Source organism: Pantherophis guttatus, chromosome 1 (assembly GCF_059756535.1).
Source record: "Pantherophis guttatus breed Tessera chromosome 1, ASM5975653v1, whole genome shotgun sequence".
Taxonomy (NCBI): Eukaryota; Metazoa; Chordata; class Lepidosauria; order Squamata; family Colubridae; genus Pantherophis; species Pantherophis guttatus.
This window is the reverse complement of record NC_142063.1, coordinates 106,447,889-106,471,617: the sequence shown is the minus strand read 5'-3', so window position 1 is coordinate 106,471,617 and position 23,729 is coordinate 106,447,889. Positions and strand designations below refer to the sequence as shown.

The 23,729-nt window shown below is 39.5% G+C and overlaps 1 protein-coding gene across 1 annotated transcript in view; it reads left to right on the top strand.

The window, feature by feature from the left end:
* MUC5AC (mucin 5AC, oligomeric mucus/gel-forming) overlaps positions 1-23,729 on the top strand; it is a 75,417-nt gene that overhangs the window by 31,115 nt on the left and 20,573 nt on the right. The window contains exons 25-34 of the mRNA XM_087880386.1: positions 1,188-1,427; positions 3,457-3,613; positions 4,986-5,111; positions 5,609-5,759; positions 6,998-7,044; positions 7,151-7,363; positions 8,652-17,588; positions 18,393-18,604; positions 21,317-21,488; positions 21,640-21,890. Of these exons, the coding sequence (XP_087736512.1) occupies positions 1,188-1,427; positions 3,457-3,613; positions 4,986-5,111; positions 5,609-5,759; positions 6,998-7,044; positions 7,151-7,363; positions 8,652-17,588; positions 18,393-18,604; positions 21,317-21,488; positions 21,640-21,890 (10,506 nt within the window). The remainder of the gene's footprint in view (positions 1-1,187; positions 1,428-3,456; positions 3,614-4,985; positions 5,112-5,608; positions 5,760-6,997; positions 7,045-7,150; positions 7,364-8,651; positions 17,589-18,392; positions 18,605-21,316; positions 21,489-21,639; positions 21,891-23,729) is intronic.

Sequence of the window (23,729 nt, the reverse complement as noted above, 5' to 3'; positions counted from 1 at the left end):
AAAATTGCCAAGATTGGGAAACCAAGTTCCATATGGTTGGAAGAAATGCAAAAGCTTTCATTTCTGTTTCCAGAAGACCAAGGCAGAATACAGAGCACGCTCTCTTGCTTTTTCCCCCAGTAACTATCCTGAGATTGGATAGGCAGAAAATAAAATTACCACTCAGTGAGCATCTATGCCTTAATATAGGAATGAACTTCAGCTTCTCTATTTCTGGACCAATACTTACAATGACATCACATTAGTAGACAAGCTATGATTGACGTTATGATCTGGTTAATTTTAAACCAGTTTTGCACGACCTCCCTTCTAAATAGGTTGGGAAGTGAACTCTCAAAATCTCCCAGTTATCATGGTCAATAGCTGGAGACATCTGTTTAAAGAAGTGTTTGAAAACAAATATCCTAAATCCTGGTTGCAGAAGTTGGCTTGTATCAATTAAACTTAATTATTAATGTTAATCATAGCTTTGTGTTCAATCTCAGGACAATCCTTTTGTATGAGGAAAGACCCACCTGCTCATTCTGTGAAATGTAACCTTTTTTAGTTCTGTTAGGGATACTTGTGCTCCATTCAAGGATAACTTTTCAAAGATGGGCTAGTCAATGTATGGTACACAAATATATGTACACACAATGTTGCGGAAAACGTAATTTCATATTTTTGGATTTCTTTCATTTTGAGCAATGCCTTATTCCACTGAAAAGAACTGCGTATTTCATGCGACAATGACCACCGAGTAAAATACATAGCAATAGATTATTTAATAGTTTGAGGAACTCAAACAGCTTTTGAGGAAATACATTCTCAGAAGGACAACCATGTTATGCTTTTGAAGAAAAAAAAATTAATTCTTAAAACTAATTTTGGAATAAATTGGGGTTAGGGAGAGATAGGCATGTCTATTTCATTGCTATGAAGCACAATGCTGTTTCACAATTCTGTAATTAAAAATGTATTGGTTTCATAGATCCTTAATCGTTTTGTGAATCCACATTAAACATTCCTAGACTTGGGTTTGTCTTTAACATAGACAGCTTTGAGTACATGAGTTCAAACTATGTGTGAGAAATATACTTAAAGGTCTCTGAGGAATGCAAAATCTTCAGCATTAAAATGGTTAGATCTCTAAAGCTAGAACCATCTCTGTCCAGCTTTCAATTTGTTTTGTACTTTTCTCTATGCAGGGTGAGGTCTGTGGCCTTTGTGGAAACTATGATGGCAATGACATCAATGATTTCACTACCAGGAGCCAGTCTGTAGTAGGAGATGTCTTGGAATTTGGTAACAGCTGGAAAGTTTCTCCCACTTGTCCAGATGTCCCAAACACCAGGGATCCATGTTCTGCAAATCCTTATAGGAGTTCCTGGGCACAGAGGCAGTGTAGCATCATTAACAGCAAGACATTTGCTCTCTGCCATCCTCAGGTATGAACAGATCCATGTCAGAAGATTATATAGATCATTTGAACAAACTTTATCCAATACAGGTAATCCTTGACTTACAATGGTTTGTTTAGTGACCAAAGTTACAATATCACTGCAAAAAAAAAAAAAAAAAGACTTATCAATTTTCACATTTACAACCATTGCAGCATCCCCATGGTCACACCATCAATATTCTGGCGCTTGGCAACTAGCATGTATTTTTGACAGATGCACTGTCCCAGGACCAGTGGTGAAATGTAAAATTTGTTACTACCAGTTCTGTGGGCGTGGCTTGATGGGGGGGTGCAATATGACTGAGTGGGCATGGCCAACTTTTTTTTTTTAACTTTTAAAACTATTTTTTCTACAAACTCTTCGGCTGAAGAGGTTGTAAAAAAATGCTTTTAAAAGCCTCTGACGATCCCAGCTGAGTGGCCTGATCGGCAGAAGCTTTTTTTAAAAAAAGCCTCTGATGATCCCAGCTGAGCCGCGTGATCATCAGAGGCTTTTTTTTTTTTTTTACTTTTAAAAGCATTTTTTCGGCCGAAGAGGTTGTAGAAAAAATGCTTTTAAAATTTTTTTTAAAAAAGCCTCTGATGATTATGTGGCTCAGCTGGGCAATTGGGGGGGGGCAGAGATTTTTGCTACCGGTTCTCTGAACCACCCGCCTCCATAGCTACCAGATCGGGCGATCCAATCCGAACTGGGAGCATTTCACCTCTGCCCAGGACTATGTGATCATTTGTAATCTTCCCAGCTTGCTTCTGACAAGCAAAATCAATTAGGGAAGCCAGATTCACTGTAATGACTGCATGATTCACTTAACAACTGCAGTGCTTCTGTTAACAACTACGGCAAGAAAGATCTTAAATGAGGGAAAACTCACTTAACAACTACCTTGCTTAGCAACAGAAATTTGGGCTCAATTGTGCTCATAAATCAAGGTCCAGCTGTACAGTAACAATATTGCATGCATGTGATTGCTTAGATGAAGATATAATAGCCACAAACCAAGCAACTGCAAGGAGATGCTATCATTCTGGCATTCCAAGGATTACAAAAATAAATCAAACTTGTTTCAGTATTTCGTAATTCTCAGAGAAGAATTCCTTTGTAACTGGGAGCCCTTTTACTACCAATTCTGTCCTCTCAGGCTCTGTTTATTCTTTGCCAAACTTGACATGATAGTCGGAGGGAGCATTAAATATGGTTGCTAATAGATCTTGGTGATATAATGTGAAGTAGATATTGTGCATCTTGCTTTCAGAACCTTTTAGCAGTGTTTAAGCTATCCACAAGTATGTCTACATTCCTTTTTAATTAGTCCTAAGTGACATCTGCCCAAAACATTTGGGAATATTAATAACTGAAACACATTACTGGATGAAGCATTAATGGTGGATCTAATCAATACATAATCTTGCTCTAAATTTAGGCTAAATCCCATGAATATATTTTTGCCATAACCTAAGTTTTAATTGACCAAGTAGCAATATATTACATTACTGGTGGGCTACTAAGAACACTATCTCCATTTTTACAATTTCATTGCCTTGGTCACTGCAACGATTTAAATCGATAATGAAGTCAATTATTTCTATAAGAGAAAATCAAAAGCAGATCCCACCATGGTTCGGCTTTGTATCCTTGATAGTAACATGCCCAATAATTGTTGGATCTGAACTATTCCTTAATAGATTTAGAGAATATCTTTTTGCTTCATTGCAAATTGCACCCTGATCCGTTGCTAATGACAGATGATTCATAACTGTTTCATGTCTATCAGTTACATCCCAAAACTATTGCTTTCATAACTACAACAAATTGCTTTGCACATACAGTTGTTAATACAACAAATGGTGCTATATAAAGGAAAGAAAGAATACTGATCAATACTGTCAGTTCTCCAGAAGGATTTGGTTGGAAATATAAGAATGGCAACTGGGAGAAAATATCTCCCCATGCTTTATCAAACTCACCTACCAAAACTAAGGCACACGTCAAATTAACTTCATTATTTTCCTACTAGGTTGAACCAACTAAATATTACGAAGCGTGTGTATCTGATGCCTGTGCTTGTGACACTGGAGGGGACTGTGAATGCTTCTGTACAGCTGTAGCTGCATATGCACAGGCATGTCAGGAGGCTGGTGCATGCATCTCTTGGAGAACTCCATCCATCTGTCGTGAGTACCTTTCCCAGGAATGTTGAAGGTGGGAATAAGGAGTAGACAATAGTTACAATTTGTTCATTTCTCAGGACCACACCAAACGGGATTTTTAATACTACAAAATCATCACCATTGGACTTAGGTTGCGCGTAAATGTTGGAAGAGCTGAATGTATTACCTCTCAGGGCTGATGGATACATTTAGTATTTCACATCATTACTGCAAACTTGTGTCTCCATCTCAGCCCAACCGAGAAAATGGAAATGAGATATCTCTATGAAGATCACTGGAAATGCATTAATACTTGCACATGCGATTTTGTGGAAGGAGTACCTGAATCCCTAAATGTTTGAATTACTTTAAGTTGAGGTTGAGATTTATTGAACCATGGTGTTACTACGTGGCTAGAATGACTATGATCAGATGTATCGTTAAACTAAGAAAGTCTTGCTAGATTGCTAGGGAAGTTATACCTATGTCATATGAATAAGGTGATATGAGAACAGAAAATGCAGAAGAACATGTAGAAACAGAATGATAATTCTTTATATATATATATATATATATATATATACATATATATATATATATATATATATATATATATATATATATATATATATATATATATATATATATATATATATATATATATATATATATATATATATATATTACAAATTTAAACATAAAACATAACTTTCAAGAGCAAAAATCTCAATCCGGTCATAGATGGTTACCACGCTTACATTCCTTTCACAAGCTCAATTCACAATTTCCATTACATCTTTTATAAGTAAACAAAAAAGAAAAGAAAAGAAGATAAAAAAGAAATTCAAAACTTATAAAAACCAATTTTAACTCAAATTTAACATTTTCATCTATATAAAAGAATGATAATTCTTGAACAAGTTGTAATTGTTCCAGTGTATAATGGAGTTGAATTTCCCCTGCCCCCACTATTAGATTCAAATAATTTTCAGTCTAAGGTCCTGTTTGCTGTCCATGGGACAATGAGTTCAGTGAGCACTCTGACATCTCAGGAGATTTAAGGGATTCCCAAAAAATTTAAGCCATTTTTAGCTTATAAATTGTCCTTGTGTGTGTGTGCATGTGTGTATCAGATTCTGTATATATTACTACTTTGCTGAATACCCATCTCCCAGAAGCTACTGATTTTAGTTGGAGTTCCTCCAGAACAATCCCATATGAAACAATAGGAGATGTCCTCTCATAGTATTAGGTTCAAGGGCACTTATTCCAAGATAAGTCTTTATTTTATGATGTCATCAAGTAAGAAAATGTAATAACATCATACCAAGAATATTAAAAGGGATATCTCTTGTAAAACAAACACATTTCACTTGAACTGTTCGTTTCCTTCCAGCTTTATTCTGTGATTACTACAATAAAAAGGGAGAGTGTGAATGGCATTATCAAGCTTGTGGTTCTTCTTGTATGAAAACCTGTAGGAATCCATACAATTGTTCACTTGAATTATATAACTTGGAAGGTACAGTATTTATGCATCTTATCTTTGATCTACAACAATAATTAAAAACTGAAAATTGCATCAATTCTTCTAATTACTATAGTAGGAACTATTCAAGACTTATTTAAGAAGTGAGCATATATTTTTCCAATAACTATTTTATACACAGTGTTAAATTTATTAAAATTGATTTGTTCAATTCTCAATTATTCAAGTTTAACCCTATGGATGCATGCAGTTTTGCACATGCTAACAAATGAAAGATAATACCAAATAGTTGGCTTGCACCAAATAGTTGGTTTGAAATGAAAAAGAAGCTGTTGGGGTTGTTGGTTGTTTTTTTTTTAAAGCCCACTCTTATCTGATCTGTCTGCATAACATTTATTTTTTAAGCCTAATTTTGAAAAATGTTTGGAACTGTTTGCTCTTCTTTCTATCCCTCACACATCTCTATTTTATTACCTACTTTGCTCATTTTGTCTGATGAAAAGCTTACATTAAGTTATTTCTTACTGTAGGATGCTATCCAAAATGTCCAGATGATAAACCCTACTTTAATGAAGATGAAATGGATTGTGTCTCCCTTGATAAGTGTGGTTGCTTTGATGATAAAGGAAACTATTATAAACCAGGAGAAAAATTGCCTTCAGAAAAGAGCTGTCAATCATGGTAAGACTTGTGCTTAAAGTGCCAGGCTTGTGAAGTTTATTTATTTATTCAAGTTTATACAACTACCCATCCCATCAAAGGTGACTCTGGGTGATGCACAACAATGGATAAAGCAAGAAGTGTAAAAATAGCAAGTACAAATATATATAAAAAACATGACAATAAATATTCTAAATCCCCAAAATACAAGCAGAAGTAAAGGGAGGATTTTTTAAAAATGGCTTCCTTAACAGTAGTGTCACCTAGACAAATCTGTTTTGTGGTAACCCCAGGCCTAGTCACAGGATCAAGTCCTGAGGGCCTCTCAGAACATCAAAAGGGGTGGGGCCAGTCTAATTTGGGAGGGGAACAATACTCGTTATTCAAGTGCCACAGTAGAGAAGGCACATCTCCTGGGACTCACCAAGTGTACATCCCTAGCTGATAGTATCTGCAGTATCCCTTCTCTGCAATATCTGATGGGTTGAGATAATGTAAATGGCGAGAGACAGTCTTTCAGATAGCCTCATCCCGTGCCATGAAGGGCTTTAAAGGTTAAAATTGGCATCTTGAGTTAGACCTGGGAGCAAACTGGCAACCAGATCAGCTCACAGAACAGAGATGCAGTGCGAATTCTTTTGACAGTACGCATAACTGCTCAGACCATTGTATTCTGTACCAATTGAAGCTTCCAGATAAGTGAAAGATCTGGCAGAGACCTTACACAAAATAGAATTATGTTTCATAAAACAGGGGCAAGAATTAGAAGGCAACATTTTGAAATACTCTTCTGAGGATCAATTTCTTAAAAAATGTCATACTGTTAATAAATTTGACACTCAGCTACTGTGCTCCAGGATCTTCTGAACCCATTCTCTACCCTCAATTCTTGTGAGGAGAGACATTTTCTCAAAAATAATTAATAAAGTTTAATTTTATTAAAGGGAAAATTATTTAAGGGAAAAATATTTATAAATAAATAATTTTATTATTCCCTTAATTTTATTTCAGGGAAATAAATAATAAGAATTCTCCAAAGAAAATGGTCAATCTGTTTATAAATTCTGCATTTGCCAGGAAGTTTTTTATTTTTCCAAAAATTTTATTGTGTTCATTCCACACAATGAATTGGATCTGCTTGTAATAATGTGTTGGTTTCTGCATGATTCTATTCCAATTGTACATAAGTACATTTGTTTTAACCTGTTCTGCTTTTTAAAATGGTGCCTTCTAACCTGTGCTCATTTGTTTCCTCACAGTTATTGTTCAATGGACAGTGAAGAGGACTGCAGATATGATGAAAATGGTAAGCAGACTGTGTCGATTTGATGTGGGTTGTGATTATTTGGATCAGCTACTGTGTGAGTTGAAACAACCTTAATAATCAATTTATTTATTTTTTTGAATGGCAGAATGCTACTGTATCTATGAAGGAAAGATAAGCAAACCTGGCGAGATCATCTACAATACAACTGATGGCATTGGAGGGTGCATCACTGCAATTTGCAGTCAAAATGGCACAATTGAGAGGAATATCTTTCCATGTTCCACAACCCCTACCAGTATTCCCACTACTACTGTCTTTGTATTTACTAACACCACTTCACCAGCAAGTACTACTTCAGGTACAAATTCTAACAACTCTGTGGACTTATCTTTTTTCTTGGTAAATGAAATGAAACAAAATGATTGTTGGCCATATTATTATAAAAAGTTTAATACATTTTAGTGTGTGTATGATAGGTTAATGTCCATAATGTGCAAACTCATGATGTCTGGGATAAAAAGATTCAGAAAAATCAGATATTTTCATTTTTAAAACAAACTGATTCATTTAACCTTTATTTTGATTTTAGTTGCAAAAACAGTTTGATGAGAGTGATGAGAATTCCTTAGGAAATTCCTGATAGAGGTTTAAGCGGAGACATGGAGGGGGGGAATTTATAAAATGTGAGCCCCTGAAGTTAGGAATAAAAATACTCAACATATGCTTAAATTTGTAAAATGGCCTTTTCAGCATACTATAGATATGAGGTGGAGAAGACTCTGTAAAGTGCTTACCAGTTTTGCTACTGAAAAAAAGATTGTTGTATGGAGAAGAGAGTTTAAGTTGTGGGTTTAATTTGCTACCCCACATTTCCACATTACAGCAACACAGAAGGATATCATGGGAAAATAAATCATTTGGGCTATTGCCATGGTATCATATGAAATATTTTAACTATTATGAGTTCTGAATCACTAAATATAATAATAATAATAAAAAAGAATATCCATTTTGTCTGAGACTAAGTTGAGATGACTTATTCTGCTACTGATGAAGCAATGCAATGCCACTCATATTTTAAAATAAATGTTTTAATACTTATTTTAGATATTAAAATAAATGTTTTAATTGCACTCCGTGCATATTCTTCTCTTCAATATATTAAATATGTAAAAATGCTCCTGCTTAGCAGGTGCTGAGGATAATGTGAGATTAAAAATATCAATTAAGTTATCACAAAACCAAGGCATGCACTCTCACTTATTTATTCTCAGCCACCATGCTAAAAATTTTTGCTCCTCATTGCCATTAGCAGCAGGAAATCAATGATCTTCAGTAGAATGTCCTGGGAAGGAAGCCAGTTAGACTTTCTGTAGTTATTTGCCATCAGAAAAACTTTGCTGAAAATCACTGTTTCCTCATATGAGAGTCTAAAAGAGGGATTTCCCCCCCCAAAGCCACTGAGAGGAAAAAGGAGGAAACTGTATGTGTAACAACTGACCCTATTACCACACATGGTCTGAGACCTCAAAAACTGTTCTGAGACCCAGTTGTTTCAGGGTATCATTTGCATGCTCACAATTATTAGAAAATATTCGTTGGAATCAGATGAAACATATTGATTTATCCTTCTAATATCTTTGCAGTGCCCATGACTACATCCGTCTGTGTTCAGGAAGTGTGTAATTGGTCAGCGTGGTATGATGGGATGCAGCCTGGCTCGGGAAACAATGATGGAGATTTTGAAACTTTTGACAATCTAAGGGCCAAAGGCTACCAAGTCTGCAAAACTCCAAAAGCTGTTGAATGTAGAGCAGAGAAATTCCCCAATACTCCATTAACTACACTGGGCCAGAAAGTAGAATGCAGCAGGACAGTTGGATTAATTTGTAATAATTTGGACCAGCATCCAGACATCTGCCACAATTATCAAATCAAAATTCTATGCTGCAGCTTTGTACCATGTGGCAATTATACTACAGCTCCCATACCTGAAACTACCACAGTCTCTCCAGTTCAAACAACTACAGTACCAGCTACTATTTTGACAAGTACCACTGCTTTCACAAGTACAATTAAAGGAACCACTAAAATCTTAACAACAACCCCAGAAACCACTGTTTTACCTACTAGCACTACAATCCCATCTACCATGGAAACTGGATCTTCAACAACAGAAATGACAACTTGCAAGCCTATCTGCAAATGGACAGAATGGTATGATGTGCATTTTCCTACACTGGATAATGAAGGCGATTTTGAAACATATGACGTTATTAAAGCCACGGGAAAAGATATCTGTGAAAACCCAGAACATATAGAATGCAGAGCTGAGAAATTCCCTAACAAAACTATTGATGAAATTGGCCAAAAGGTCCAGTGCAACGTATCCTTTGGATTTGTTTGCAGAAATAAAGATCAGATGGGAATGCTGCAAATATGTTTTAACTATCAAATTAAAGTCTATTGCTGCAACAACGAATGCTTGACCACTCCTACAGAAACTTCAACCAGGGTCACAACACCTCAAACAACTTCTACAATCATTACTACAACTTCAGGAACAACAAATCCAAATATAACAACACCACAACGTACATCTACCCCAGTTCCAGAGACAACTACAATTACATTACCTCCTGCCACTACTAAATATACAACCACGCTTCCTACAATTTCTACTACAAAATTTTCAACGACAACTACTACTATTCACCCAAGTTCCACTACAGCTCCTCTAACTACAACATTTCTTCCAACAACATCTGAACCAACCAGAGTAACCACCACAATACCACTTCCAACTACAACACAGACACAAATACCTACAACTATTTTTACAACAGGCATACTTTGCTCTGAGGAAAAATGTGAATGGTCCCAATGGTATGATATAAGTTACCCAGGCAACGGACTGGATGATGGGGATTTTGAAACATTTGAAAATATAAGAGACAAAGGACATGAAGTTTGTAAAGCACCAAAAAATGTTGAATGTCAAGCACTAAAGTATCCAAATGCATCGCTTGAGGAACTGAATCAAAATGTTACATGTAATACAAAAGTAGGACTCATATGTTATAATAAAGACCAAGAAACACAAATTTGCAACAATTACAAGATCAGAATTCAATGTTGCAAAATGATATCTGTACCATGCCAAACAACAACAATTTCTAAAATAACTACTACATCACTGAAAACAACAAAAATACCTACATCAATATTAACAACAACAAAACAAGTAACAAAGACAACAGAAAAACAAATTTTTACACAATACCACACAACAAAGCGGCCATCTACAGCACCTCAGATCATTGAAACAACATCTTTTCCAACAACTGCCACTTTGAGAACCAGCCATCCAGTTTCAACCACAACACCCTTTAGAACACCAACACGGGAAGTGATAACCACAACCGGACCACCCACCACAACAGTGATAACCACCACCAGAACTACCACCAAACCAACAACTCCTGCAATCACAACAACAGTTAGCCCTCCGACTGCACCCATAGTAACCAGAACTGCTATACCCACCACTACCCAGTTACCCACCACCAGGAGTACCACCAAAAAAACAACTCCCACCATCACGACGAAAGTTATCTCTCCCACAACTCCCATAGTAACCACAACTGCTTTGCCCACCACTACCCAGTTACCCACCACCAGCAGAACCACCAAAAAAACAACTCCCACCATCACGACGAAAGTTATCTCTCCCACAACTCCCATAGTAACCACAACTGCTTTGCCCACCACTACCCAGTTACCCACCACCAGCAGAACCACCAAAAAAACAACTCCCACCATCACGACGAAAGTTATCTCTCCCACAACTCCCATAGTAACCACAACTGCTTTGCCCACCACTACCCAGTTACCCACCACCAGCAGAACCACCAAAAAAACAACTCCCACCATCACGACGAAAGTTATCTCTCCCACAACTCCCATAGTAACCACAACTGCTTTACCCACCACTACCCAGTTACCCACACCAACAACTACTCTCACTACGACCGCTCCACCAACGACCACATGTGCGCCTGTAACCTGCCAATGGTCAGAATGGTTTGATGTTGTCTTTCCCACTTCTGGACCTGAAGGAGGAGACCTTGAAACTTACAGCAACATCCGAGCCGCGGGAGGGAGATTCTGTGAAAAGCCTATAAATATACAATGTGAAGCTGTAAATCACCCAGACCTAAGCATTGAACAACTTGGTCAAGTCGTTCAGTGTGATGTCACAGTTGGACTGATATGCTACAATAAAGACCAAACTGGAGAAACTAAGCAATGCTTTAATTTCAGGGTAAGGGTGCTTTGTTGTGAAGAAAACCCCGAATGCAAAAAAACAACCTTACCACCCACCTCAACAGTGATAACCACCACCAGCAGTACCACCAAAGAAACAACTCCCACCATCACGACGACAGTTATCTCTCCCACAACTCCCATAGTAACCACAACTGCTTTGCCCACCACTACCCAGTTACCCACACCAACAACTACTCTCACTACGACCACTCCACCAACGACCACATGTGCGCCTGTAACCTGCCAATGGTCAGAATGGTTTGATGTTGTCTTTCCCACTTCTGGACCTGAAGGAGGAGACCTTGAAACTTACAGCAACATCCGAGCCGCAGGAGGGAGATTCTGTGAAAAGCCGATCGATATAAAATGCGAAGCTGTAAATCACCCAGACCTAAGCATTGAACAACTTGGTCAAGTCGTTCAGTGTGATGTCACAGTTGGACTGATATGCTACAATAAAGACCAAACTGGAGAAACTAAGCAATGCTTTAATTTCAGGGTAAGGGTGCTTTGTTGTGAAGAAAACCCCGAATGCAAAAAAACAACCTTACCACCCACCTCAACAGTGATAACCACCACCAGCAGTACCACCAAAGAAACAACTCCCACCATCACGACGACAGTTATCTCTCCCACAACTCCCATAGTAACCACAACTGCTTTGCCCACCACTACCCAGTTACCCACACCAACAACTACTCTCACTACGACCGCTCCACCAACGACCACATGTGCGCCTGTCACCTGCCAATGGTCAGAATGGTTTGATGTTGACTTTCCCGCTTCTGGACCAGAAGGAGGAGACCTTGAAACTTACAGCAACATCCGAGCCGCTGGAGGGAGATTCTGTGAAAAGCCTATAAATATACAATGTCGAGCTGTAAACCACCCAGACCTAAGCATTGAACAGGTTGGTCAAGTCGTTCAGTGTAATGTCACAGCTGGACTCATATGCTACAATAAAGACCAAACTGGAAAATCTAAGATGTGCTATAATTACGAGATAAGTGTGCTTTGTTGTGAAGAAAACCCCGAATGCAAAAAAACAACCGTACCACCCACCTCAACAGTGATAACCACCACTAGCAGTACCACCAAAGAAACTACTCCCAGAATCACGACAACAGTTATCTCTCCCACAACTCCCATAGGAACCACAACTGCTTTGCCCACCACTACCCAGTTACCCACACCAACAACTACTCTCACTACGACCGCTCCACCAACGACCACATGTGCGCCTGTCACCTGCCAATGGTCAGAATGGTTTGATGTTGTCTTTCCCACTTCTGGACCTGAAGGAGGAGACCTTGAAACTTACAGCAACATCCGAGCCGCAGGAGGGAGATTCTGTGAAAAGCCGATCGATATAAAATGCGAAGCTGTAAATCACCCAGACCTAAGCATTGAACAACTTGGTCAAGTCGTTCAGTGTGATGTCACAGTTGGACTGATATGCTACAATAAAGACCAAACTGGAGAAACTAAGCAATGCTTTAATTTCAGGGTAAGGGTGCTTTGTTGTGAAGAAAACCCCGAATGCAAAAAAACAACCTTACCACCCACCTCAACAGTGATAACCACCACCAGCAGTACCACCAAAGAAACAACTCCCACCATCACGACAACAGTTATCTCTCCCACAACTCCCATAGTAACCACAACTGCTTTGCCCACCACTACCCAGTTACCCACACCAACAACTACTCTCACTACGACCGCTCCACCAACGACCACATGTGCGCCTGTCACCTGCCAATGGTCAGAATGGTTTGATGTTGACTTTCCCGCTTCTGGACCTGAAGGAGGAGACCTTGAAACTTACAGCAACATCCGAGCCGCTGGAGGGAGATTCTGTGAAAAGCCTATAAATATACAATGTCGAGCTGTAAACCACCCAGACCTAAGCATTGAACAGGTTGGTCAAGTCGTTCAGTGTAATGTCACAGCTGGACTCATATGCTACAATAAAGACCAAACTGGAAAATCTAAGATGTGCTATAATTACGAGATAAGTGTGCTTTGTTGTGAAGAAAACCCCGAATGCAAAAAAACAACCGTACCACCCACCTCAACAGTGATAACCACCACTAGCAGTACCACCAAAGAAACTACTCCCAGAATCACGACAACAGTTATCTCTCCCACAACTCCCATAGGAACCACAACTGCTTTGCCCACCACTACCCAGTTACCCACACCAACAACAACTCTCAGTACGACCGCTCCACCAACGACCACATGTGCGCCTGTCACCTGTCAATGGTCAGAATGGTTTGATGTTGTCTTTCCCACTTCTGGACCTGAAGGAGGAGACCTTGAAACTTACAGCAACATCCGAGCCGCGGGAGGGAAATTCTGTGAAAAGCCTATAAATATACAATGTGAAGCTGTAAATCACCCAGACCTAAGCATTGAACAACTTGGTCAAGTCGTTCAGTGTGATGTCACAGTTGGACTGATATGCTACAATAAAGACCAAACTGGAAAAACTAAGCAATGCTTTAATTTCAGGGTAAGGGTGCTTTGTTGCGAAGAAAACCCCGAATGCCAAAAAACAACCTTACCACCCACCTCAACAGTGATAACCACCACCAGCAGTACCACCAAAGAAACAACTCCTACCATCACGACGACAATTATCTCTCCCACAACTCCCATAGTAACCACAACTGCTTTGCCAACCACTACCCAGTTACCCACACCAACAACAACTCTCACTACGACCGCTCCACCAACGACCACTTGTGCGCCTGTCACCTGCCAATGGTCAGAATGGTTTGATGTTGTCTTTCCCACTTCTGGACCTGAAGGAGGAGACCTTGAAACTTACAGCAACATCCGAGCCGCAGGAGGGAGATTCTGTGAAAAGCCGATCGATATAAAATGCGAAGCTGTAAATCACCCAGACCTAAGCATTGAACAACTTGGTCAAGTTGTTCAGTGTGATGTCACAGTTGGACTGATATGCTACAATAAAGACCAAACTGGAGAAACTAAGCAATGCTTTAATTTCAGGGTAAGGGTGCTTTGTTGCGAAGAAAACCCCGAATGCAAAAAAACAACCTTACCACCCACCTCAACAGTGATAACCACCACCAGCAGTACCACCAAAGAAACAACTCCCACCATCACGACAACAGTTATCTCTCCCACAACTCCCATAGGAACCACAACTGCTTTGCCCACCACTACCCAGTTACCCACACCAACAACTACTCTCACTACGACCGCTCCACCAACGACCACATGTGCGCCTGTAACCTGCCAATGGTCAGAATGGTTTGATGTTGTCTTTCCCACTTCTGGACCTGAAGGAGGAGACCTTGAAACTTACAGCAACATCCGAGCCGCAGGAGGGAGATTCTGTGAAAAGCCGATCGATATAAAATGCGAAGCTGTAAATCACCCAGACCTAAGCATTGAACAACTTGGTCAAGTTGTTCAGTGTGATGTCACAGTTGGACTGATATGCTACAATAAAGACCAAACTGGAGAAACTAAGCAATGCTTTAATTTCAGGGTAAGGGTGCTTTGTTGCGAAGAAAACCCCGAATGCAAAAAAACAACCTTACCACCCACCTCAACAGTGATAACCACCACCAGCAGTACCACCAAAGAAACAACTCCTACCATCACGACGACAATTATCTCTCCCACAACTCCCATAGTAACCACAACTGCTTTGCCAACCACTACCCAGTTACCCACACCAACAACAACTCTCACTACGACCGCTCCACCAACGACCACATGTGCGCCTGTCACCTGCCAATGGTCAGAATGGTTTGATGTTGTCTTTCCCACTTCTGGACCTGAAGGAGGAGACCTTGAAACTTACAGCAACATCCGAGCCGCGGGAGGGAGATTCTGTGAAAAGCCGATAGATATAAAATGCGAAGCTGTAAATCACCCAGACCTAAGCATTGAACAACTTGGTCAAGTTGTTCAGTGTGATGTCACAGTTGGACTGATATGCTACAATAAAGACCAAACTGGAGAAACTAAGCAATGCTTTAATTTCAGGGTAAGGGTGCTTTGTTGCGAAGAAAACCCCGAATGCAAAAAAACAACCTTACCACCCACCTCAACAGTGATAACCACCACCAGCAGTACCACCAAAGAAACAACTCCCACCATCACGACGACAGTTATCTCTCCCACAACTCCCATAGTAACCACAACTGCTTTGCCCACCACTACCCAGTTACCCACACCAACAACTACTCTCACTACGACCGCTCCACCAACGACCACATGTGCGCCTGTCACCTGCCAATGGTCAGAATGGTTTGATGTTGACTTTCCCGCTTCTGGACCTGAAGGAGGAGACCTTGAAACTTACAGCAACATCCGAGCCGCTGGAGGGAGATTCTGTGAAAAGCCTATAAATATACAATGTCGAGCTGTAAACCACCCAGACTTAAGCATTGAACAGGTTGGTCAAGTCGTTCAGTGTAATGTCACAGCTGGACTCATATGCTACAATAAAGACCAAACTGGAAAATCTAAGATGTGCTATAATTACGAGATAAGTGTGCTTTGTTGTGAAGAAAACCCCGAATGCAAAAAAACAACCGTACCACCCACCTCAACAGTGATAACCACCACTAGCAGTACCACCAAAGAAACTACTCCCAGAATCACGACGACAGTTATCTCTCCCACAACTCCCATAGGAACCACAACTGCTTTGCCCACCACTACCCAGTTACCCACACCAACAACAACTCTCAGTACGACCGCTCCACCAACGACCACATGTGCGCCTGTCACCTGTCAATGGTCAGAATGGTTTGATGTTGTCTTTCCCACTTCTGGACCTGAAGGAGGAGACCTTGAAACTTACAGCAACATCCGAGCCGCGGGAGGGAGATTCTGTGAAAAGCCTATAAATATACAATGTGAAGCTGTAAATCACCCAGATCTAAGCATTGAACAACTTGGTCAAGTCGTTCAGTGTGATGTCACAGTTGGACTGATATGCTACAATAAAGACCAAACTGGAAAAACTAAGCAATGCTTTAATTTCAGGGTAAGGATGCTTTGTTGCGAAGAAAACCCCGAATGCAAAAAAACAACCTTACCACCCACCTCAACAGTGATAACCACCACCACCAAAGAAACAACTCCTACCATCACGACGACAATTATCTCTCCCACAACTCCCATAGTAACCACAACTGCTTTGCCAACCACTACCCAGTTACCCACACCAACAACAACTCTCACTACGACCGCTCCACCAACGACCACATGTGTGCCTGTAACCTGCCAATGGTCAGAATGGTTTGATGTTGTCTTTCCCACTTCTGGACCTGAAGGAGGAGACCTTGAAACTTACAGCAACATCCGAGCCGCAGGAGGGAGATTCTGTGAAAAGCCTATAAATATACAATGTCGAGCTGTAAACCACCCTGACCTAAGCATTGAACAGGTTGGTCAAGTCGTTCAGTGTGATGTCACAGCTGGACTGATATGCTATAATAAAGACCAAACTGGAAAATCTAAGCTATGCTATAATTACGAGATAAGTGTGCTTTGTTGTGAAGAAAACCCCGAATGCAAAAAAACAACCGTACCACCAACCTCAACAGTGATAACCACCACCAGCAGTACCTCCAAAGAAACAACTCCCACCATCACGACGACAGTTATCTCTCCCACAACTCCCATAGTAACCACAACTTCTTTGCCCACCACTACCCAGTTACCCACCCCAACAACAACTCTCACTACGACCGCTCCACCAACGACCACATGTGCGCCTGTCACCTGTCAATGGTCAGAATGGTTTGATGTTGTCTTTCCCACTTCTGGACCTGAAGGAGGAGACCTTGAAACTTACAGCAACATCCGAGCCGCGGGAGGGAGATTCTGTGAAAAGCCGATAGATATAAAATGCGAAGCTGTAAATCACCCAGACCTAAGCATTGAACAACTTGGTCAAGTCGTTCAATGTGATGTCACAGTTGGACTGATATGCTACAATAAAGACCAAACTGGAAAAACTAAGCAATGCTTTAATTTCAGGGTAAGGGTGCTTTGTTGCGAAGAAAACCCCGAATGCAAAACAACAACCTTACCACCCACCACCACTTCTAGCTCAACCCTCCCAGGTTCAACAATGACACAGGAAGTGAAAACCACAACCGTACCTCAACCCACCTCAAGTATTACATCTTCAATCACCACCATAGGAAGCAGCACAAGTCATTGCTTTTGCCAAATTGGGGAAAATATTTATATGCCTGGTAAGTGTTTATTTCAATAACTTTCAGCCAAAATTTGGATTTTTTTGTATTTATTTGCTTATTTGACTTTATAGTCACTCTTCTTGGGCAATTGGTCTAGGTGGCTTACAATTCAAAAATGTTATTACACTAAAAATACTAATAAGAATTTAATAAAATAATCATGGCATCCAAATTAAATACACATAGTAGCAATTAAATTATCATCATTTAATGACCCCATAATCCCATGTGGGGTGGAGTCTGGGCAACTGAATGCAGCTAGTAGAGTGGTTTAACGGATGGATGCCCTTCCTGTCACCAATGCGGATCTTTGTTCAGCAGATATGTTCTCATTGTGCACACAGAGAGAAATATCTGCCTCTACGTTGATTGAACTCACAGCCTCATGACTGTGAGGCGAGAGCTCAACCTCTAGATTACTGCACCACGCATAGTAGTAATTAAATGTCCTGTTATTAATACAGCAAGGAAACTGGGACTTTGATACATTTAGCACCCAGGTACTGGAAGAAAAACAGGATTTTAGGGTCTTGCAAAGGGCTAACAGAATTGGGCCCATTTCAATATATGGAAGGAGGATGTTCCATACAGTATAGCAGGGATCACTGTGGAAAAAGCTAATTTTTCGGGCCTTCACCAGCCAATACACTTTGGCTGACAGGATCTGCAGCATACCCATTCTGCATTTCTCCTTTTTGATTCGTGTGGCAGACTTTTCTCTATCATTGTGTTTGTTATGTATGCACTTACTTGATAGCTTTCTCAAATCCTACTGAAATGTTGTTGTTCTTCCCCTTCCAGGTGAAGTGATATATAAGCAAACCGACAGCGATGGCTGCCTTTATTTCGCCATTTGTGATAGCACATGTTCCATTGAAAGATACAAAGGGCCATGTGTATCAACTACAACCAAACCCACCTCAACTCCCACAATTGTCTCCACCACTCCTACTACCAGTACTGCTGGTACTACTCTACCACCAGGCTGTCCTGATGCTGTTCCACCCCGGGAGGTAGGTTGTTGTTGTTGTTGTTTTTTTTTGTAATCTTTGATAATCATGTTTTCAGTGTAATGTGTTTTCCAGAAATATGTTGGATGTTTTTGGCCAGGGAAGGAGAAGTTAACCTTTCTCTATTCCAAATGTGATTATTGGAGTTTATGTCACACATGGCACTAACCCGATCTGGAATCCCGGAATCCCTCTTTTCCTTCATATATCTCCAGCCCTCAGTCCCACAGTGCTATAAAGGCAAGTGATCATGTGGAATTATGTGAAACAAGCATGAAGTGATTCAAATTACAATTTCTGAACAGAAAGCAAGTGATACCTCAATTTTAAAGAAGTTGCTATTATCTGGAAGAGCATCTGTTTGCTTATCACATTTTAGAACCACCTAGTTCCCTCACAGTACAGAGCTTAGCTGATACTAAGGAATCTTGTACGGCAAAGTGTATTTTATTCAGATATAGTTGCTTGCAATATATATGTTTCACAAAAATTACATGCAGATAAAGTATACATTCCAATTGCTCTTCAGATACATAAAGTCTCCTGCTATATGTCCACTTTTAATCTTTATTAAACCTGTCCTATCTTTTAACCATCTTACTGGGTTTGGTTTCCAGAGCCTTCACTATCTGAATTCACTCAAATTTGTCCTACCATGTTTGAACTAAAGTGCCAAAACTGGACACAGTACCAAGTGAGGTCTGACCAGGGCACAGTGGACAGCACAATAACTTTCCCTGATCTAGGACTGCTAGTTGTTTTCTGCTATATTACAACAGAAAAGCAAGTGGCATGGCTCTCTGAAAAAACTACCCGGGGCAAAGACTTGCTCTGAAGCCTTTATTCTCAAAACAAAGGACTAAGCAGCCTTGAAGTTCACCCTGATTTGATATGCAATGCCTTATTCTGAGGAAAGAGCCACTCTGAGAGGATGAGGGCATTAAGGAGTGACATCATCTGGGCAATATTCCTAACCAACCATTTTATTTGGTGCTATAAAAACTAGTATAAATCAAGGAACAAAGGAAATTTATGCTTGATATATGGATAGTTTTGCAATTAAGTACTTTCTTTCTGACCACTTATTCAAAGGCCATTCAGGGTTACAACAGCACTGAAAAGGAGATTTATGACTGATCCTCAAAGTTGCAATTATTACAGCCATGTGATTACAATGAGGATACTTGGCAACTGGCACAGAGATGGGGTTCAATTAAGCTTGTATATTATATATCTTATTTTAAAAACCATTTCGATGTGGTGTTTACAGGCACCAAGCTAGAAACTGGAGGATTGTGAATTCTAATCCTGCCTTAAACTAATAAAGCCACCTGGTGACTGAACCAGCTCACTCTCTCCTCTCCCTCCCTCCCTCCCTGCCCCCACCCCCTCTCTCCCCTCTAGAAAGGAGACAGGGCAAAACACTTCAAGATTGACTTGGCACAATACACAGAATTATATTTTATAGGCAATAACTTTTAATTAGTATTATTAAAACAAATCCTGGCACTAGCTCCCCCTTTTCTGGGGTGATGGTGGTGGGGTGCAGAGAATTTATGCTTACTTGGGGAAAAAGAGATCTCCAGGACTGACCTTAGCTAGAACATTGCCAAAGGGGCCTGGTGGCTCAGCAGACTGAAAGCATTGTGATTAACACCAGCTGTCTGCAATTACTGTAAGTTCGAATCTCACCAGGCTCAAGGTTGACTCAGCCTTCCATCCTTTCTAAGGTAGGTAAATTGAGGACCCAGTTTGTGGGGCAATAAGCTGATTTTGTATAAATATACAAAAGTATGAAGGCTATTGCTTAACGCATTGTAAGCCGCCCTGAGTCTCCAGAGAAGAGAGGCATATAAATCATTTTTTTTAAAAAAAAAAGTAGGGTAGATGAGCATCATATGGGATTTTTAATCTATTTTTTTCCCCTCCTGTCTACCCTTCCTTTTGGTATGGGATCATCTTAAAACCAGGTTTGTCCTCCTTTTGGGTGAGCTTGTTTCCTACTTCATATTTATCAACCTGATCAGGAAATAGGAATGTGTTAAAAGATCTGGACTTTGGATGCTGAGGTAAAGCTTCACAAATGTCAAATTCCAGACATTCAATTTAAGAACAGAAAGATTATGCAACTCAGAGAACTCAGGGGTAGGTTCTACTTACCTTTACTACTGGTTCGCTACAGGATCGTTCACGCTTGCTTCGCTCATGCACGTGCCCTGCTTCTGCACATGCGCAGATCGCTTCTGATGACATCAGGGTCAGTGGGTGGAGCCTCTCGCCAGTTCTATAGAACCGGTCCGAACCGGGGGCAACCCACCACTGAGAGAACTACAAAAAATGCTTTGAACTGATGCAGAATTGAAGTTTAATGGGAAATAGAATGTTATAAATAAACGTCCTACATCATGTCAAGTTATGTATATCTGGTAGTTACTCAAACAGAATGTCATCAGATGGGCAAATGTTTTTCCAAGAAGTGTCTCCTCTCTAACAAGCTTGTTTAAAGAAAGGAAAGGGAGGAGCATGACATCAAGATTTTTCTGAATTAAGTTATAAAATGTAGGGACCAAAAGCCAAATCTCAGTTAGACAGAGCAAAAATGTTCTCTTCCCTCTTTATTACTCATGAAACATAATTTAACATATATGAAATATATGAACAGACACAGAGAGCTTTGTTGAGTAAAACTGTAAACAATTTTTTTTCTATTCCCAGGAGGGTGAGACGTGGATACAAAATTGCACTAAAGCAACTTGTTTAGGAAACAACAACATTGTGATAAGTAAAGTGGAGTGTCCACCGGTACAGAAGATTATTTGTGAAAATGGCTACGCACCAGTAAAGGTTCTCTCAAAGGATGGATGTTGTTATCACTATGAATGTGAATGTAAGTTCAAATGTTATTTCTGAATGGCTTTGTGATAATAATGAAGTGTGATCAGCTTTTGATAATATATGAGTTATTTCGTTGATATTAATCTCGAGGTGCAGTATTTTTTAAGGACCTAATTGTCACCTTTTTTTCTTTTATTTATCAGGTACTTGTAGTGGCTGGGGTGATCCTCACTTTATCACATTTGATGGAGTCTACTACACTTTCCAGGACAATTGCACTTATGTATTGGTGCAGCAAATTATACCAAAATATAATAACTTTAAAATCCTTATTGATAATTACTACTGTGACACAGAAGATCAACTTTCCTGTTCCCAGTCTATTATTATACACTACAAATCTTCAGTCATTGTGTTAACTCACCAACACTTTAACGGGATATACGTTAACAAGGTAAAATTTGAAAGTGAGATCTGGTGCCATTCACATGCAGTACAATAACCTCCACTCATTCCTCAAACTTATTTAATTCTCTGGAAAAAATCTGGGACATGTGTCAGGTATCGCAGTGGGGTGAGAACGTCTGTGAAAATGAAAGTCTTCCCACATAAGGGCATGATTAGCCCCATGTAAAATTTTTCAAGTACCTTTAGAATCATGCAATCCTAGTCTTGCTTATTCAGAAATAATATTATTCAGAAATAATTATTAATAATTATTTGAATATTTGAATAATTATAATTATTCAAATATTATTCAGAAATAATATTTCTGAATAAGGAAGTGCAGTACAGGTAGTGCTCAACTTACAACAGTTCATTTAGTGACTGTTCAAAATTACAAAAGCATTGAAAAAAAAGTGACTTATGACTGTTTTTCAGTTACGGCCTTTGCAGTCACATGCCCATGATCATGTGATCAAAATTCAGATGCTTGGCAACTGGTTCATATTTATGACTGTTGCTGTGTCCCAAGGTCATATGATCACCATTTGCAACCTTCTGACAAGCAAAGTCAATATTGAAGCCAAATTCACTTAACAACCGGGTTACAAACTTATCAACTGCAATGATTCACTTAACAACTGAAGCAAGAAAGATTGTAAAATGGAGCAAAGCTCACTTAACAAATGTCTCACTTAACAACAGAAATTTTGGGCTCGATTGTTGTCGTAAGTTGAGGACTACCTATATACCTATATGTTAAATGTATAGTATGTTTATCTAAAGATCTGAGCAGAAAGAGGAGGGGTAGAAAAGCTACTTTTCATCTGTAGTGGAGATCACTATAAATTGAAACCAATTTATAGAACAGTGAAGAACATTGAAAAATCTAATATGTTTACTTTTGTGAATCATGAAAGAAGATATACTAATAGCTGTAGTAATAGTGGTGATAGGAGGAGGAGGAGGAGGCACCCCAGCATTTCAGGCTTTATGTAATGGCTGAGACCAGCGGTGAAATCCACTTACCTTCGCTATTGGTTCGGGAACGGGAGTGTGCGCCTCTTCTAAGCATGCACAGATCATAAAAAACCAGGACGTAATGATGTCCCGGTGGTGGGCGGAGCCTCCCACCGCCTACACTACCAGTTCGGTGAGACGGATAGAACCGGGGGGATTTCACAGCTGGCTGAGACACACCAAATTGTAAATATGCACAGGTGGATTTATATTAAGTCTAAATAACAATCTCAAAAACACAGCATGGAGGTAAAAGAAAGCAGTGATATTTCTTAAATGGAATGCCTAATTATTGGTTTTATTAAGAAATATAGCCATGTAAAGTTAATTTTGCATAAAAGAGCACAAAACATTCTTATACATAATATTTATGGTATATTATAAAAATAGGAGGATTATGTACTACTTATTTGGTTTGGTTTGCTTAGAGAGGCAAAGATACAAATAATTAAGGCCAATCAAAGTCTTAAAGCAGGTTCAGGTTCACAGTGATCCCTGAAGGGAAAAAAGAGAATCTCTTTTGGTGACTATCTGAAGCACCTCTTAGTATAAATCACAAGTGTGACTAGATCTATGCAGCCTTTCTTAGCAGATGTATGTCATATCCTTGGAAAGCCACCTCAGAAGAGGGAACCAGCCTCCCTAAAATTTTCCAAAGTTGCATGCACACTAAGGTGAAGTAATTTTATTTTGCTAGAAAATAAAATACATCTTCCTTAATTAATAATTGGAGTAAGCAAACCTATCCAAAATGTGTAGATAATTATTTGTAACATGCAGGTGCATTATTTTTTTAAAGTATGGGTAATCTATTTTTTTTTTCTGATAC